The sequence below is a fragment of the Eumetopias jubatus genome, unplaced genomic scaffold (assembly GCF_037043125.1).
Source record: "Eumetopias jubatus isolate StellerSeaLion01/CBP00866 unplaced genomic scaffold, mEumJub1_p1.0 scaffold_16, whole genome shotgun sequence".
Classification (NCBI taxonomy): Eukaryota; Metazoa; Chordata; class Mammalia; order Carnivora; family Otariidae; genus Eumetopias; species Eumetopias jubatus.
The window spans coordinates 18,035,776-18,054,906 of NW_028274822.1; the positions used below are offsets into that span (position 1 = coordinate 18,035,776).

Sequence of the window (19,131 nt, forward strand, 5' to 3'; positions counted from 1 at the left end):
GTCCATCAAATTGGGTGAAATACTCTGGAAGAAAGTATTTGGTTCATATTCTCCAGAGTCTGAACCTTACATAGGAGTAACTTCATGGAGTTATTTTTAGTCTCTTTCATAACACATATAAGTTTTCCTTTGACTCAAGGACAAACTCTGGTATTCCACTCAACGGAAAATGATAATGTTAGCTACCTTTTATTTAGTATCTATTTAATGTGCTGGACAGTGAATTTACATCATCCTTCATAAATAGGGAAATTGAAGCTTAGGTTAAGTAATCTATCCCAAAGCACAGTTAGTAAAAGGCGGAACCAGAATTCCAACCGGGTTTGAAGCCCTAGTTCTTTCCACAACATTATTATGGCCTCCCTAATAGCGATCCTTGTAACTTTAAATAAAAATTCCAATAATCCAAATCATAAAAACAGAAGTACTGCTCCTCATCCATTTAAGTTACAAAGTTAAATGGCCTTGATATTTCACAACAGGCAATGTACGTGAGACAGGACTATTCTTATGCCCCTAACACTCCTCCCCCCCCACCCCCGTGGCTGGTGCTCAATACATTTGATGATGACATTAATTCCACAAGCATTCCAACATTTGAGGATAAGGAACGAAATTTTTGGTCTCGATTCCAAAAGGGCCCCAGCGCACCTACAGCGGAGGGCGGAACTGGACGACTCAGCAGGGAAAAGTAGGGAGGTGAGGACCGAAAGCAGAGAAGACAACAGCCCCTTTCGGGTCTAGGCGGCCAGGGAGTCCCGGGGAGCCCGGGCCGGGAAAGCCCGAGCGCTTGGGGGCGGGGCGGCGGACCCGGAAGTTGCCTCTGTCCGGCTCAAAGATGGCTGCAGCAGTGACGCCCGCCCACTTACTGTAATCCTCCTGTAACCAATGGCGCCGCGACGCTCGGGTGACTCACTGGGGCGACCTATGCATGACGTTCTGATGCAACGTCCTAGTCGAGGAAGCCGCCGGTGCACGTTGGGGTGCAAGGCGGCAGAGTCTTGGAGACGATGTCCTTGGAGGTGACTGGGACGACCGCGGGGATGGTACTAGGTGAGTGAAGCCCGGAGACCCCGGGTTGTGTAAGTGGGGCGGTGCCCCTACGTGGGGCAGGAACCGAGCTGCGGCCGGTGGCTTGGCTTCCAGCGGGCGGTCCACCTCTGTCTGTACGTAAAAGCTAGGAGTGGGGGGAGGGGCCTGGGCCTGGACCCCTGCTGGGCCCCGGCTGGGCCCCGACTCGCTGGGTGGGGCTGGTCTCCCCTCGGGGCCCCCCTATGTCCGGGGACTGGGATGGTGGTTGCTCCTCGCCCTGCCCCACTGCGAACAATCTGGTGATTCAGCTGAGACTTAGCCACCGCGAGGCACTATGAGACGTCAGAGTAGCCCCCAAATATGTAAGCTCTTCAAAGTGATCGTCCGGAAAGGACTCGTGAATTCTAATTCGTTTTCACACATCCTCATTTATATTGAGATTTCCAGGGAGACCGTATGGTGCAATAGAAAAAGGGAAAAAGGGACCACGATTGATGTCGGTGTTCACAATTAGTTGTAAGGCCTTCTGCAATTCGTTAAGGTCAGAGCTTCATTTCCTTTAAAGATCGGAAGGAACTGGTATTTATTTGACATCGGTGCACTCTCACTGGGCTATCTGATTTGTATGTGTTACTTTATTTCATCCTCAGTACAGCCGTTCAAGATGGGTATTGCTTTTTTCCCCTCATTTTGTAGACAAATAAGCTCAGAAAGGTTAAGTGAATTCCCGAGGGTCACCCTGGCTTTTAAGGTACAACATCCAAGATTCCAGTCTGGTCTGGCCACCTTCAGAGCCTTTATCACGTAGCTAGAAGCAGTATCACAAATTAAAATCATCAAAGTGCATTTTGAAAAGCCAGATTTGTAACTAGTCTGTTTTTATGTGGTAGATGTCACTGAAATAGGCGTGGGAAAGTAATCATGACATAATTTCTTTTGGACTGTGGTAATTTTTACTAATCAGATGGCTTGTTCTGTTTACAAAAATGAAGACTGGATCAAATAGTTGCAGTATGAAGTGACTAATAATTAGTGGCCAAATGAGTAACTTACTCTCCTCTTGTAAAACAGCAGAGCTCTATGTCTCCGATCGAGAGGGAAATGATGCTACAGGTGATGGAACCAAGGAGAAACCTTTTAAAACAGGCCTAAAGGTAGTGTCTCTTCTCGTTCGGAAAATGACTACATTTGTTAATGACTCATGTCTCTTAACGTGTGACTCATCAATAACTTTATTTCAGGCACTAGATTTTGAAGAGAATTTTCAGAAAAGAAAATGAGGAATGTATACAGCTGTGTATCTCTAAGTGTTGAACAAGTCTAAACTTAAATTTGAACATTTTTAAAAGTTGTCGTCTTTTCTTCCTTATCATGCTGAGAGAGAATATGCTAAACTCACTTGAGGATTTTAGATCCTGAGAAATAATAGTACGTTGGTAAAATTAGCATTCTGTCTTCAAGCTCCAGACTCAGGAGTTACTGAGTGTCTGCTCTGAGAAATGGGTCCGTTCTTAGTGTACTGATGTAAATTAGGTCTTTCAATCTCAAGGCTCAGGATCACATCTGGATTCTAGTGGTAAATTCACCAAGAGTCCTCTTAGGAATCCATTTAGAAGAAATCTGGGCAGGGGCGCCTGGCTGGCTCAGTCGGTTAAGCATCTGCCTTCAGCTCAGGTCATGATCCCAGGGTCCTGGGATCGAGCCCCTCGTGTTTGGGCTCCCTGCTCAGCGGGGAGCCTGCTTCTCCCTCTCCCTCTGCCGCTCCCCTGCTTGTGCTCTCTCTCTCTCTGTCAAGTAAATAAATAAAATCTTTTTAAAAAAAAGGGAGAAGAAATCTGGGCATGAACTTAGTGGGACTGGAGGAAGCTGAGTCTTACCTTTTAATTTTTAGAAGGAAATCTTTCTCTCATTTCCAGTTGTTGAGGTGATTCCTATGGCTCCCCAAAACTGACATTTAGGTGAATGTTTGCAAAATGTCACTATTAGCAAAAGAGTGCCGTTCTGATTTGGGGAATTACAGTTTGGCTTGTAACTTTCAATTTCAGTGATAAAAAAGGAGGGATCAATAGAGAGTGTCAGGTAGCAAATTCCTAATGATTTATAAACATCTCTACCAAGTATAATTATTAAAAAGAAGAACTCTCTTAGATGTTTTTATTTTTATTTTTTAATTTTTTTTTAAGATTTTATTTATTTGACAGAGAGACACAGAGAGAGGGAACAAGTAGGGGGAGTGGCAGAGGGAGAAGCAGGCTCCGCATGGAGCAGGGAGCCCGATGCGGGGCTTGATCCCAGGACCCTGGGACCATGACCCGAGCCAAAGGCAGACGCTTAATGACTGAACCACCCAGGCGCCCCTCTTAGATGTTTTTAAAAGATCCAGGTCCCCTTCTCTGCAGTGATCATTGAGTTGGGGTTAGTGTTAAAAGAAGATGAAAAGTATTTTCCACGTTTGGAAATTAGACCTTTAGTTTCCGTAAGCTTCAGATCCTACAGTTGGAGAGTAATTTGTTACATTTCTTGGCTGACTTAATCAAGTAATACAAACTATAAGATATAAATGGCAAAGCAACACCTGACATGTCCTCGTATTTATGAAGAGGTGTTCTACATACAGGAATTTTTCAGATTAAATGAAATGTAGCCTTTTATGTTCTTAACTGTTGTTTTTCTTTCTGAAAGAGTTTCGGAAACAACTTCCTTGATTTCTTAGTGAAGATTAACCATTTAGGTGTGATCTGCAGTTGACTTCTACTGTCAACTGTCTCTCTTCTGTTGTTCTCAGTATACTTCCTACTGGTTCCCACAGCCACTTAAAATATGTTGCTTCTAGTCTACTTGTACTGGGAAACTGTATACAGTTGACCCTTGAACAGCACAGGGTTAGGGGCGCCGACCCCTGCCAAGTCAAAAATCTGCATACAGCTTTTGACTTCCTCAAAACTTAATTACCAATAGCCTACAGTTGACCAGAAGCCAGTAACATAAATAGTCAACACATTCTGAATGTTATATGTATTCTATACTGTATTTTTACAAAAAAGTAAACTAGAAAACAGCAAATGTTAAAATCATAAGGAGGAGAAAAATGTATTTACAGCACTGTACTGTATCTGTGGAGAAAAATCTACCTATAAGTGGATCCACGCAGTTTAAACCCGAGTTCAGGGATCAACTGTATTGTGTAGCCCCACTTGCTATAACTGTTTGTGAAAGGACCCGAGGGCTTCTACTTTAAGCAAAGTGTTCTTAGTACATCCAACCAGTCATCCTTTCAACGTTCACTTTTGGCTATTGGGGTCTGTATGCTTTTCTTCTTGGCTCTTGATGACGTTCTAGATGGTTGAAGTTACCTCATAGTTAGGATGTGATTTTGATTTCAAATATGATACAATGTTAAATTTTCTTTTTCTCCCTGCCCGCCCAAGGCTTTGATGACAGTAGGAAAAGAACCGTTTCCCACCATTTACATAGATTCACAAAAAGAAAATGAGGTAGGATGAACCAAAAACTCTACCGAATTACATTTTGTAAATAAATTTTCATCCGAACATAGAGGTTCTTGAAAAAATTAAATATTTGTTTTTTTCTCTAGAGGTGGGATGTTATTTCTAAATCACAGATGAAGAACATTAAAAAAATGTGGCATAGGGAACAAATGAAGAGTGAATCCCGGGAAAAAAAAGAGGTGAGCAATGATTTTGCTGCTGTGAACATTTTTTAAGTTAGAATACTAGAAACCATGTTAACAAACTGCTTTATTGTTAAAATTAGGCAGAAGACAATTTGCGGAGAGAAAAGAACCTGGAAGAAGCAAAGAAGATTACCATTAAAAACGATCCAAGTCTCCCAGAGCCAAAATGTGTGAGTGTGACACATACTGTCCCAAATATCGCGGCCGCCCCTCGGCAGACTGTCAGTTCTATGTCCGAGGGCCGGGCTGCCTGGTTTACTCCTTGACACCGTTTGCCCTTCCTTTCCTTTTAGAAGGGATAGAGAGAAAATAACATTTTAGAGTTATGAGGCTGGTTCTTTGGGGGTTCATTTTATTATAAAGTTTAGTAATTAGGTGTTGAATGATTCCCATCCCACCTGAAAGCTAGCTAAGTGTCCTCCCTCCCTACGTGTCCATTTCCTCACAATAAAATGAAGAGGTCAAAATCCATGATTTTCGTGATTTATTTATTTATTTATTTATTAAAGATTTTATTTATTTATTTGACAGGGAGAGACACAGCGAGAGAGGGAACATAAGCAGGGGGAGTGGGAGGGAGAGAAGCAGGCTTCCCGCTGAGCAGGGAGCCCGATGTGGGGCTCGATCCCAGGGCCCTGGGATCATGACCTGAGCCGAAGGCAGTCGCTTAACGACTGAGCCACCCAGGCGCCCCTTCATGATTTTTTTTTTTTTAAAGATTTTATTTATTTATTTGAGAGAGAGAGAATGAGAGATAGAGAGCATGAGAGGGAAGAGGGTCAGAGGGAGAAGCAGACTCCCCGCTGAGCAGGAAGCCCGATGCGGGACTCGATCCCGGGACTCCAGGATCATGACCTGAGCCGAAGGCAGTTGCTTAACCAACTGAGCCGCCCAGGTGCCCGATTTTTTTAAATAGATAAAGTGTTCTGTGATTTTATGAACTGGATTCTCTGTATTTTTTCTAGAACAGATGTTGGGCTATGAGCAGACATGCTTAGATTTCAGATAGTTCTTACTGCTCATGGATCATTGTCTTTTTCCTGTGTCCTTAGTGATGAAGCTGTCTTGGCTACCTTCACCCCCCCCCGCTTCCTGTACTCCTCTCCTCTGTGCTTCCTCCTCCAAACCAATAGCTAGCCTTGGTTAGCTTCTACCTTGTGGTGTCGGGAGGGACTGTGAGGGCAGGAAGGTCTCTGTGCACACTCCTGTTGTTGCTCTTAGGAATTCATTTATTCATTGATTTTATGTAGCAGTATCTAAAATTCCAGATGGTGGGCACCTGGGTGGCTCAGTCGTTAAGCGTCTGCCTTCAGCTCAGGTCATGATCCTAGGGTCCTGGGATCGAGCCCCGCATCGGGCTCCCTGCTCAGCAGGAAGCCTGCTTCTCCCTCTCCCACTCCCCCTGCTTGTGTTCCCTCTCTCGCTGTGTCTCTCTCTGTCAAATAAATAAAATCTTTACAAAAAATAAAGTAAATAAAAAAAATAAAATTCCAGATGGTGCTCAGTGTCAGTTTTTGCACTAAGAGAAAGAAGACTTGGATTTTTTTTTAATCTCTCCAATATGGTGAACGTTTGTTGTAGAATGACTGTCATTTTGCATCATTTGTGAAATTTTAACACTTTACTGCCACCCATCTAGTATTAGTGGAGAAGTTGATATGTGATAAATTACATGATTGGTCAAATGTTACTGATTTCCATTTCACAGGTGAAGATTCATGCACTAAAAGGATACAGAGGCCAAAGAGTAAAGGTGTTTGGCTGGGTCCACAGACTGCGTAGACAAGGTAAATAAATGGTATAGCTTTTCTTTTCTCTCTTTTTAATTTTAAACATCCCTGGTCTAGATGAAGAAGAACATAAAAACATTTACTTAGGTGGGGGATATTTTTGGTTTGGGATGCTAGTTTACCAGAGAGGATAGTGAATTATATCCTAAATTTGTTCTTAAATGACTATTATAGGTTTAAAAATTATTTAGTATATGTGCTGCTGAAGCGAGCACAGGTTTAAAAATTATTTGAATGCTACCTAACTGTAACCAACCACAGAGATCAGCAGGCATCTCCAGTAAATATTTGTCTAGTTGAATTTAATTATTTAATGAAAAGCAGAGGATGTATTACAGGAAGGGCAGAGCCAAATCCGAAATTAATTTATGGCAGTATTGTTGGCTTTTATAATGAGTGTGTGTTTGCATTCTACTTCTCCCAGTCCTGACTTTTTGCTTTCTCTTATTATTATGTGTATTTTGTTGTAAGTAGTTATTACATCCTTTATAAAAAGAGGTGGGGCATAAATCAAAAGAGTGATTCTGTGCAGCAATATTTATGCACCTCTCGCTGAGCGCACAGTATTGTGCTAGGCACTGCAGAGGATTCAGTGGTGAGTGAGATGTAATCGCTCAACTCACGTTGTTGACGCTCTTGCTTTCCCCTGATCACGTGGCTTATGAGGCTCACATAGGATTTGGAAGTACAGTGAAGAAAGTGAAATGCTTTACAGATACTGAGTAGTGATGTTTCCGATGGCCACTTGAGAAAAAGGGAGCCACGCGGGAGGTTTGAATTCTTAACAATTTAACCATGGAGTTACCTATTACAAGATTAAGTTATGAGAAAGTACTTTTAAGTGCCTTGAGAACAGTCGGGCTAAATTTTTCTTTCTCATTTTTAGGAAAGAATTTAATGTTTCTGGTGTTGCGGGATGGTACAGGCTATCTTCAGTGTGTCTTCTCAGATGATTTGGTAAATATTTTTTCTTATTTGTAGCTGAAAACTTGATTTTTTTTTTCAGTAAGTTCCTTTATTGTTAGTTTTGGGAATTTTAGGATCTTTATATTTACTTTAAACTGTCTTAGAAAATTTCCAACACATAAAAAATAGAACAGTACAGTTGATCATTGAACAACATGGGTTTGAACTGTATGGGTCTGCTTGTGTCTGGATTTTTTTTACAGTACTGAGTGAATTTTCTCTTCTTTATGACTTAATAACATTTTCTTTTTTCTAGCTTATTTTAAGAATACAGTATAATACACATAACATATAAAATATATGTTAATTGACCTTATGTTATTGGCAAGGCTTCTGGCCAACAGTAGTCTGGTTATTAAGTTGTGGGAGAATCAAGTTATATGTGGATTTTAGACAATGCAGGGCGTCAGCACCCCTAATCCTCGAATTATTCAAGGTCAGCTGTATAAAGAAACTTCATGTGCTCATCACCCAACTTTGGTAAGGTCAGTTTTAGCTGCTGTCATAAGATACCATAGACTGGGTGGCTTATAAACAACAGGAATTTCTCTCACAGTTCTACAGGCTGGAGGTCGAGCTCGGGGTGTCAGCATGGTCATGTTCTGGTGAGGGCCCTCTTCCAGGCTGCACACTGCCAGCTTCCTAGGGCATCCTCATGTGGCAGAGAGCAGAGACGGGGAGCAAACCCTCATCTGAGCCTATTCACCTGTCCAAGGGCCCACTTCCTCGTACCAGCAAATTGGGGCATAGGATTTCAACATAGGAATTTTGGAGGGACGAAAACATTAAGTCTCTAACAAGTAATGGCTAATAATATGGCCAATTCTGGTTTACTGCTCGCCACTTTTGCCCCCTAGACATCGTATCATTTCATATAAATATACTTGTATATGCAGCTCTAAGAAAAAATATTTTTAATATAACCACGCTAATGTTAACCACACCCTCCCCAAACAAAGGCAACTCCTAAATACCCAGATTCTCCCAATTGATTCGTAATGTCTTTTTACAGTTGTTTGGTTTGAATGAGAACCCAGACAAGATCTATGTATTGCATTGAGCTGATGTGGCTCTGAAATCTCTCTCAGTCTGTAACTGTTTGCCCTTTCTATTGTCTTTTCTACCCCGTTTGTTTAAAAAAACCTGGTTGGTTGTCCAGTGGAACTCCTCTGTTCCAGGTTTGGCTGCTTGCATTCTCAGGGGTCATTTAACGTATTTCTCTCCTCTATTTCTTACAAGCTTATCAAATTCAGGTTTTGGGGTTTTTTTCATTTTGTTTGCCTTTTTTTTTTGGCACAACTACTTCATGGGCAAGGCTGTGCGCTTATCATTGCCTCACATCAAAGACACATAATGTCCTCTTGTCTTTTTTTATGATTTTATGATAGTGGGTTAAAGTGTTGCTAACCTGATCCCTCCATTATAAAGTTACTTGTCACTTTTATCCTAATGGTTTTAGGAAGTATTGATGATCATACTCCGGGTAGACGGTTTATTATTTTAACAGTGTGAATTTAAAAAAAAAAAAAATGTGCTGTTCAGATATTTTTAAGAGGGTGCCTGGTGGCTCAGATGGTTAAGCGGCTGCCTTCGGCTCAGGTCATGATCCTGGGGTCCTGGGATCGAGTCCCGCATCGGGCTTCCTGCTCCTTGGGGAGCCTGCTTCTCCCTCTGCCCCTTTCTCTCTCATGAATAAATAAATAAAATTAAAAAAAAAAAAGATATTTTTAGGAGATGTGGGCTACTGTTGTTTATGCATATGTATATATGTAAAGTATCTATTTACATACACATTTCTCTGTAGATGAATCCTCCCACAAAAATAGCTATTCTTTATGAATACTAAAAAATTGATGGCCAGCTCATTTTACTAGTTTTAGACCAGGTAACTTATATGTAAGTAATCTGTGTAGCTTTCTGTACATCAGAACATACATTTTAATGTAAATAAATTTGAACTTTCATTTTTTTATAGTGTCAGTGTTACAATGGAGTCGTCTTGGCCACTGAGAGTAGTGTTGCGGTGTATGGAATGCTAAATCTGACTCCAAAGGGCAAACAGGTGAGTAGATTGAATTTTGTACTGGGTGGGTAAATGTTTGTTTGTTCTCCAGTGTTTTTATTTGTACTTTTGGTATTTGGCAAATTAATGCACAGATGTGATGTACTTGCTGAATTTAGGATGCCTTTTCCTTTTCCAGTGAAATAAGTATACTGTACGACTCATATGATACAACAAACTCAGGGATTTCCAACCTTATAGAATTCCTAAATAATCTTGATGGGCCATAGTATAGTCACTTTGCTGTGGATGCATGAATAATTTTCAGCCAGGTAGAAATAAAAACAGTCTACCCAAAAAAATTCAGGAGAGAACAGTAATCTAAATCTGAAACTTTCTGAATAGAATTTGGAAGTCTCTTTTAGAAAAAGTTAAATATAATTCTGATATTCAGAGAGTTGTTTCTTCGCCAACCAACAGGCACATAAGAGTTACTTGTTCGTAATTACTTTTCAAATAATTACTGTGGTTTTATTTGTTGTCTTGGAAAGAAAACAAACAAATGTGACCTATTAACCACCAGAGGGAGCCCCTAGAGTCTGCCTTAATAGACTAGAAATAATCAGAGGGTCTCCCAGAGTTCATGTTAAAGAACCTACATTAAGCATAATATCTGATTCAAGTTCACTGATGTAATGTGATTTGCAAAACGGATTTGTCATGACATGTTACTTGCTATCCAGGGCTTGGCACCAAGATCTTGTATGTTCTCTGATGTGTGGCTTCTAAAATGAATCGCTTTTAATGGAATTATTAGGGAGAATTTGAATTTCTATCATATATCTGTTCCAAAGAGAAACAGCTTTTAGTAAAACCTTTGCATTTGAGGAGATTTTCAATGTCGATAAAATGTTATTTTAAATTATCAGGGAAAGGTTAGGAAGATACACCAAATGATAACAGTGGTTAGTAGTTACTCCAAGTTGCAAGATCATTTATTTTCTAGTTTGTGCTTTTCTATTGTTTAAAAATCGTGTGTGTATTCCCCTCTGAAAGGAATGTTAAATATCAAAATAAAATCAGATTATTGGGTCTTTGTGTCTAGAAGGGTAGGCTAATAATGATGAGGCCTAAAAATAGCTTACCAACAATTTTGACATAAATGAAAATCTCCAATAATGTTAGTTTTTTGTCTCATTCTTTCTCCTTTCTCCCCACCCCCCCTTTCTGAAATGGAGGCTCCGGGTGGCCATGAGCTGAGCTGTGACTTCTGGGAACTGATCGGGCTGGCCCCTGCTGGAGGAGCTGATAACTTGATTAACGAGGAGTCTGACGTGGACGTCCAGCTCAACAACCGACACATGATGATTCGGGGAGAAAACATGTCCAAGATCCTGAAAGCACGTTCAGTGGTCACCCGGTGCTTTCGAGATCACTTCTTTGATAGGGGGTACTATGAAGTAAGAGTGTGTTCATCATCTTTTGCAAACAAACACCTGCCATTTTTAAACTTGAATAGTGGCACTCACAATATGCCTTTATTTACTCCTCCTTTCCATTTGAACAGGTTACTCCTCCAACGTTAGTGCAAACTCAAGTGGAAGGAGGTGCTACACTCTTCAAGCTTGACTATTTTGGGGAAGAGGCATTTTTGACTCAGTCCTCTCAGTTGTACCTGGAGACCTGCATTCCAGCTCTGGGAGATGTGTTTTGTATTGCACAGTCATACCGGGCAGAACAATCTAGAACACGAAGGCACCTGGCTGAGTACAGAATTACCTTTTTATTTTTATTAAAAACATTATTTTTAAGAAAATATGTTTAGAGAAGCAGTCTTTATGTAGGCAAATGATGACTATGTAAAAAAATTTGATAAGAGGGTGTGTGGAGGGCAGTTCAACAAATTAATGGAAGCCATGTATGAAGTTTTGCCTCCTAGGCCATAGCTAGCGATGGTCTCTTCTTTCACTTTGCCTTGATCCTTTTCATGTTAAGGAATAAACAGGAAATCACTATTCAAGGGGGAAAGGTAGGGGTTCTAAAACTAATGTGCTGGATTGGGAGTTGGTTAGTGGTGCTGGAATTTTGCATTTCTGGGCAGTTTCGCGATGTTAAAATCCATGCTTGAGAGAAACCTGATGGAAAAGAAGAGCGGCTCCCAGATAATGTCTTGTTCTTCAGATACACTCACGTGGAAGCAGAGTGTCCTTTCCTGACCTTTGAGGAGCTCCTGAACCGATTGGAGGACTTGGTTTGTGACGTGGTAGATAGAGTCTTGAAATCACCTGCAGCGAGCATAGTGCGTGACCTCAACCCGGTAGGTGTGCTGTTTATGCAAATGCAAAGTCATGATTTTTTGGGGGGGGGAAGGTAATGATGTCTTCACCCTCAGTTTTTGTAGATTTAATGGCTTAGTGAGCTTTGAAATAAGTGATATATATATATAATATATATATCATTTATATATATAACATTTATGTGTTTTTAGATAAAATTGATATATAACATTATATTCATTTCAGGTATACAGCATAATGATTTGATAGTTGTATATATTATGAAATGATTATCGTAAGTCCATTACTAGACATTGGTAAAATTTGTTCTTTCTTAGGATGCAACCTTCTAAGATCTACTCTGTTAGCAACTTTCAAATTTAGAGAGTATTGTTAGCTGACTCTATATATATGTATACGGTGCTGCACATTACATCCTCAGGACGGACTATTTTAAAACTGGAAGTTTGTACCTTTTGACCACCTTCACTCATTTCTGTACTTAATTATTTTTAAGAGTAAAATTTGATACTAGTCATTGCCGATAATTTTATAATATCTTATATAGGAGGAGGTCATGTATATTTTCCATTTTTAGGAATGTCTTTGGTTTTCTAGTCAGGAATAACATTTTACATTAATGACAAATAGTTTTTCTTAAAATGGAAATTTTAGTGTTATGGTTTCTTTATATACACTCTATTTTTTCTTTCTCTTGTAGAACTTCAAGCCTCCCAAACGGCCTTTTAAGCGGATGAACTATTCAGATGCTATTGTGTGGCTGAAAGAACACAATATAAAGAAAGAAGATGGAACTTTCTATGAATTTGGAGAGGTATGCGTTGCTTGCTGTTGCCAGGGTGGCATGGCGCGTAAGTAGATTGCTACTCCGGTTAATGAACCAGTAATGCAGGAGGCAGCTGCTCTTTGTCAAATAAATGGTAACAACAGAAGCTCCTCCTTAGGGTTGTCTGAGGATTCACTGAGTCAACAGATGTAGAGTCAGCCTTAGAACAGTACCTTTCTGTAGTGTTCAGTCACAATTAGCATCATGGCAGCCTGCATAGCTCATCTTGTACCTCTTTCCTCTTCTTCCATGGTCAGTCCATGCTTGTGAGCTACTCTAGTGGTAACTCTCTAGGCTGGCAGGATGCTTCAAAAAGCTGTACACTTTACAGTTTCATGCAAAATGTTGATATGTATATATTCATTTTATTTGCCTGGAGAAAGTATCTGGCTCTTTCAAAAAGGCTGCCTCCCCTAAAGGAGTATATTAAAACTCCTTCACGTGGAGAAGAGTCAAAGGAGAAAATGACTGTTGGTTAAAACGCAAAACCAAGAGAGGTTTTGGCCTGGCTGGGGCAGGTGGTCTGGTGTCCCGGATACACAGAGCAGATGTATCGGACGTGTAGATTGTTGGCACTGTTAAGCCCTCTTCTGTGTGCATTTAACCATTTCTCACTTAGTATTTGCAAATCCATTTTATAGATAAAATAGGAGCAACTACCGCTAACTTGAGTTTTGTTTTATTTTTAGAAGGAATTTACAGAGAGAACAAACAGTACATTAGACCTATATAAATCATTCACCATTTCATGAATTCAGTTGGTGATGTATAATAACAAAATTTTGTATTAAAAATTTAAGAAATGTTGGCCTAGACGCCCGGAGCCAGCGCGGTGAGGACCATGTTGCTTCCGAACATCCTGCTCACGGGTACACCAGGGGTTGGAAAAACCACGCTAGGCAAAGAACTTGAATCAAGATCAGGACTGAAATACATTAATGTGGGTGATTTAGCTCGAGAAGGGCAGTTGTATGATGGCTATGATGAAGAGTATGAATGCCCCATTTTAGGTGAAGACAGAGTAGTTGATGAATTAGGAAACCAAATGAGCAAAGGTGGAGTTATTGTTGATTACCATGGTTGTGATTTCTTTCCTGAACGCTGGTTTCATATAGTTTTTGTGCTGCAAGCAGATAACAGTGTATTGTACAAAAGACTTGAAACAAGGGGTTATAATGAAAAGAAACTAAAAGACAATATTCAGTGTGAAATTTTTCAAGTTCTTTATGAAGAAGCATTAGCATCCTACAAGGAAGAAATAGTACATCAACTACCCAGCAATAAACCAGAAGATCTAGAGGATAATATCAATCAGATATTGAAGTGGATTAAGGATCATAGCTCCTGACTTACAAGACTGGCCACTTTACAACCACTGTTTGTTATATCCCTGCCATAATGAATAAATTGTCCAGTTGTCAGTAAAACTTTCTTATTAAGATTGTGCTGCAGGACTAGTAGATGGATAATCTAAAGGTTTATATTTGGGCTTTTTTTCTCCACGAGAAAGCAAAACATTCTCAAGTATAGTATATACAATATCATTAAGGATTTAGAGTAAAAACTGTCATCTTAAATGCTTCAACTGCTGAAGAATAAATAAATCTGACCAAATGGGTGGCTATCTTCTAAGCTGGTTACAAAAGAAAATGAAGATGATCCCTTAAAATAAAACTTAAGACTAAGGATAAAAAAAAAAAAAATTTCAGAAGTGTTATTACCTAAAACTTAGCAAAGTAGTATGATGGAGTGGAAAGAGCCCAGTCTTTGGAGTAAGAAGCCCCCCTAGGTGGCTTAGCTCCCAGCTGTGTCTTTACTGTTGTATGACAGATGGCCAGCGACCCCACCCTCTGTTCCTTGGAAGTCACATCTGCTTTGCAAACTTGTGAGGACGCAAAGCTAAATTCTTGGCAGGGTCCACGGCTTAGGAAGCCCTTGATGCTTGTCAACATTTATTGTACACTGATGGCATCCCATGCACATGAGGACACCAGAGTAAACGGTCTTCCGACTTCTTGGAATGTGCAGTGAGGCTGTTTCTCCCCAGTTAAATCTTACTCTAGTATGTAAAGCAGATAAAAGTTGAGAGGCCAGAACTATCCCACTCATCTCCCACAGGCCTCCAGGGACTGGGGCTTGATGACAGCTGTGCCGGGTGATTGCTAAGCTCCATTTTGGTTCTTACATTAAACAAATCAATGAGTCTTGTTGAGTTGCCTCAGTCAGTTTGTACTGGGACAAGAGTTTTCAGTTTTAACTTGAGTTTATGTGTGGTTTACTGAAGGATGTTTTGAGGGAGAAGCAGATTAACTTGGTTCATCATCATCTAACATTTCTTGGCTAAGTATTCCAGGTATGGTTACACTTAGAAATTTCACACTGGTTATTTGTCTTATGACTCTGTCTTACTTCCTATTGAAGCCATATAGATTTACTATAACAGGAAAGAAGTACAGATAACAAGAAAGTTTAAAGATTGGTGTTACTAATAACACATTCTGTGCATAGACCGATGATGTTCTGGAGCATTCACTGATTATCTTATGCCTTATGGGACTAAGTGGACTACGTTTGCTTCAGAGCTAGATAAAACTGGCCACTGAAAAAAATAACTACCAGTATCTAGTCCCAGTGAATAATAGCTTTGAGTGGTTTGCTTTTTGTTTTGGGGTTTTTTTTGCGGGGGGTTATTTGATTCCTCAAGCAGCATGGCGCTTGAGTTATACTGTAGAAGGAAGCGGATCTTTTTGCAATTGGTTTAATAACTGAGTGTGAGTTTTAAAAATATCTTTATTGTTTTTGGAAGAAATTGTTGCTTCCACCCATGTGTATGGGTTGTGGATGGGTGTGTATTCTCTGCTATGCTACATTAATAAGAGGAAGGGCTGCTGGTGGGTGAGAGCTGCTTTTGTCTTAATGCCTTTCAAGTTGTAAATGTTAATGAAGTCTTGTTTAACCTCAGGATATCCCAGAAGCTCCTGAGAGACTGATGACGGACACCATTAATGAGCCCATCTTGCTATGTCGATTTCCTGTAGAGATCAAGTCCTTCTATATGCAGCGATGTCCTGAGGATTCCCGCCTTACAGAATCTGTCAGTTTGTGATTCAAATAGTATTAGTAATTTTGCTTTCTAAGGGGGTGGGGACTGCCACTGTAATAAAATAGAGTCATGGCAAATATTTCATTATACATCTAGCATGGCAGTATTTAAAGAAGTGGCTTTTGTCCTCTGATTGGGCTTAACATACCTTGTTAAATTATAGGATTTGAATATTTGAATATTACATGACCATAGTTTAATGTGATGTGTTTATGAGTTTCAGTTATGAGTTTAATTGTGATTTTCCTTGAAACTATAGCCTGGTAGTAACTGCATTTTATTTACTTGTTTTTATAGGTTGACGTGTTGATGCCCAATGTTGGTGAGATTGTGGGAGGCTCAATGCGTATCTGGGATAGTGAGGAAATACTGGCAGGTTATAAAAGGGAAGGAATTGACCCCACTCCTTATTACTGGTACACAGATCAGGTAAAAACAGTTTTGTGGGTTTTTTTAACACTCTTTAAAATGTTTTCATTATAATAGTTCTGCATAAATTGGAATTTTTAAAAGGAGAGAATTCAGTGTGGTACTTTGGTGTGGGAATGAGCTGTATTCAGTTTCATGGTTATAATGTGGCATATAACTATTGCTAGTTTTGTCTTTGTCTAATAATATGTTGACTTCATTTGAAAAACTACTCAGCTGCTGGCCTTGCTCAATGCTACTGAGTTTTTAAAAATTTGTTGTTAGACCCTACCAATATCTAGTGCTGTCTCACATTTTCCTCTGATAAACAGCAACATTGACTTAGTTGAGAAGTTTGAAATTCGGGTGACACTGAATCCCTGGTTTATTTTTCATACCAAATCATTTCTACACACGTGGTCCATGAAAGCTTCGAGATTAAGGGTTGAATTCTTAACCACACTAAGCTAACTCATTTCACAGTAGAAACTTAAAAACATTTTAGACAAAATTTTAAACATCTATTCTCTCTTTTTTTTAAACAGAGAAAATACGGCACATGTCCTCATGGAGGATATGGCTTGGGCTTGGAACGATTCTTGACCTGGATTCTGAATAGATATCACATCCGAGATGTATGCTTATACCCGCGATTTGTCCAGCGTTGCAAGCCGTAACTGATTCCTCCAGAAGCATTAAGGAAAGAACACAGTTTATGAAAGGAACAGACTGCCTCTTAACAAAACAAAAACAAAAAGCCAAAATCTTCCCTTTTTTATTCCATTGGTGTATAGCCATTTCTTTTTTCTCCCACAAAAAGCAATCCAAATCATGTGAATATCAAGTGATGTCAGTGTTACCATTTTAAGAAACAATATCCATCACAAAGTTTGGGGAAAATATGTGGCATGTAACACTACAGTTCTAAGTCTATCCAATTATAGGTTATAATTTTTGCATCATATGTACCACATATATAATTAAACAGATTTTAATTATGATCTAAGACATTCCAGTAACTTAATCTTTCCGTCCCTTTAAGTGTAACTGGAATTCTTTACTTTGTATCATTTTATTGTATAGGCGAGTTAGAACAAACATCTTGGGGGAAAATTGACAATGTGGTGTAAAAATCTGCTAGTATTAGAACAGTGTAATTCATTGATAGATACTGGAATCAAACGAAAACAGTTTTGCATTGGTCATTAATCTTTTCTAATTCTGTAGAGCTACTTATAATTCTAAAGCATACGAATTGATGTGGAGAAATCTTTAAGAAATGGGAATTTTGCGTTAAACGATTTGAAATAATAGCAAATTCTTTTTTTTTTTTTTTTTTTGTTCCTTGCATTAGTTTAAGCTAAAGAGGCAGAGTGATTTTCTGTCTTTCCTGGTAGTTTCTAAGTAATTAAGAATAAATAAGTTCCAAAAGAATTTGCAGCTGGAATCTTAATGACAACTGTAAGTTGCCGTTTGACTCTTCCCACACTGTGACTTTAGATCTAATCTGCTACCTTATTAACTCCTAGAAGGCTTATTGAATGGCCTCATTTCAGATTTGGTTAATTTCTCTCCCAAAATGCATGTCATGTATTCTCAGTGGGCTGTATTCCCAGCAATCAATAAATGGACCCATAAAAACTATTTGCTGGCTTTAATTTTTCTAAAGCTGAACACCTCAGTCTTACATTGGTTCGTGTGTTTTGCACTTTTTTAGTCTTTTTATTTTTCATGATGTATATATGTGAAGTTAGATATTACTAAATTCAGTAGGTATTACTAAAAACACATGGTAATGAAAAGGAACAGTTTTTAAAAATTAGGTGTAGGTTCTAGTCATGTTTTATAATCTTCGTGTTATTTTTGGACACATTAGATTATATCCTGTTTTTTAATTATGTGAAATGACAGATGGAAATGGGGCATTTCTAGTATATTTGGCCTGTATCTTTAAAATAAAAAATACTTGTAAGGATGTGAATGAGCTCTAATTGGATTCATCCAGGCAGTTTATTTGATCAGAATTTAAGGAAGAGGTTAGACCCAATTAACCTAAATTTTAATTGTGCAAATGAATTGGGAGTTTATATATGGAGGGAGAACTGTGGAATTAGGTGGGGATAAGAGCGTCAAGGTCATGGTGACATGATGCCAAGAATCTGAGCATGGTGAGCAGCAAACCCCATACATGTGGATTTTTTTTCCCTTGACTGTGTCATTTTTGCTGCAATCTGGTGTCTCGGCCCCGTCCCGTGGCCCCGCCATGTGTCCAGCACAGACACCCCAGTTCTGAGTTCCTGCTCCTATGGGACTCTCCTCTCAAGGCTCTTTCCTGATGTGGCTCTTAAGTCCATTCTTACACCAAAACCCTCTTTACCTTTGCTACTTGTGTAGCAGACCTGCTTGAGGTTTTGGAGACACATGGGAGGCTGATACTTCAGCAAATGGAATGACTTGGGTATTAACTTTCCCTCTTCCTGAGTGTCCTGCAGCCACTCTAGCCACCCTGCTTTTCCCTTGTTGCTCAGCCCCCCCTACCCCGCACCTGCTTGTCTAGCATTTCCTAATAATTTCTTTGTTAGTGTATAGAGCAGTTCAACTCTATTAGAAGCAACCTTCCTACACACTGGAATCACTTGGAGACCTGAAAAATACTGGTGTCTGGGCCTTATCCCAGACAAATTGAATCCAAATTTCAGGGATGGGCCCATGATGTTTTTCAGAAGCTCCCCAGGCGAGGCTTTTGCAGAGCTAGGTTGACCATCACTAAGTAGCTCCCTGCTACTTCTAAACTCAACCTTAAGCCTCTCTTATCACTGTAGGTCCTCATTTAGTTATTTCCCATTAGTCCCTGTAGTTGAAACGGGAAACTTTGGGCAAGGCGAAGCCTGTTCAATATCAGCCAATGGCTACAAAAACACTCCATGTGTTTCTATCTTTCAAAGCATATTGAGAAGTTCTCCCAAGTTATGACAGCTCCCACTAATGCAGGAGTGCCTTGTGTCAGGCCATG

General features: G+C 39.7%; 1 protein-coding gene and 1 pseudogene across 2 annotated transcripts; both read left to right on the forward strand.

Moving 5' to 3' along the window:
• Nucleotides 1-952: 952 nt before the first annotated feature.
• On the forward strand, nt 953-17,762 carry NARS1 (asparaginyl-tRNA synthetase 1). Of its 2 annotated transcripts, none has more exons than XM_028102958.2 (15): nt 953-1,053; nt 2,104-2,186; nt 4,461-4,526; nt 4,628-4,720; nt 4,807-4,896; nt 6,435-6,513; nt 7,403-7,473; nt 9,458-9,544; nt 10,723-10,944; nt 11,052-11,251; nt 11,666-11,801; nt 12,482-12,595; nt 15,570-15,701; nt 16,008-16,139; nt 16,664-17,762. In XM_028102958.2, exons 1-15 carry the CDS (start codon nt 1,011-1,013, stop codon nt 16,793-16,795), a joined length of 1,680 nt encoding a protein of 559 aa, XP_027958759.1. In that variant the 5' UTR covers nt 953-1,010; the 3' UTR covers nt 16,796-17,762. The 2 variants fall into 2 exon arrangements, with proteins under 2 accessions (XP_027958759.1, XP_027958760.1); XM_028102959.1 differs by having other exon boundaries at nt 2,107-2,186.
• LOC114208865 (adenylate kinase isoenzyme 6 pseudogene) lies at nt 12,606-15,563 on the forward strand (annotated as a pseudogene).
• Nucleotides 17,763-19,131: the final 1,369 nt, after the last annotated feature.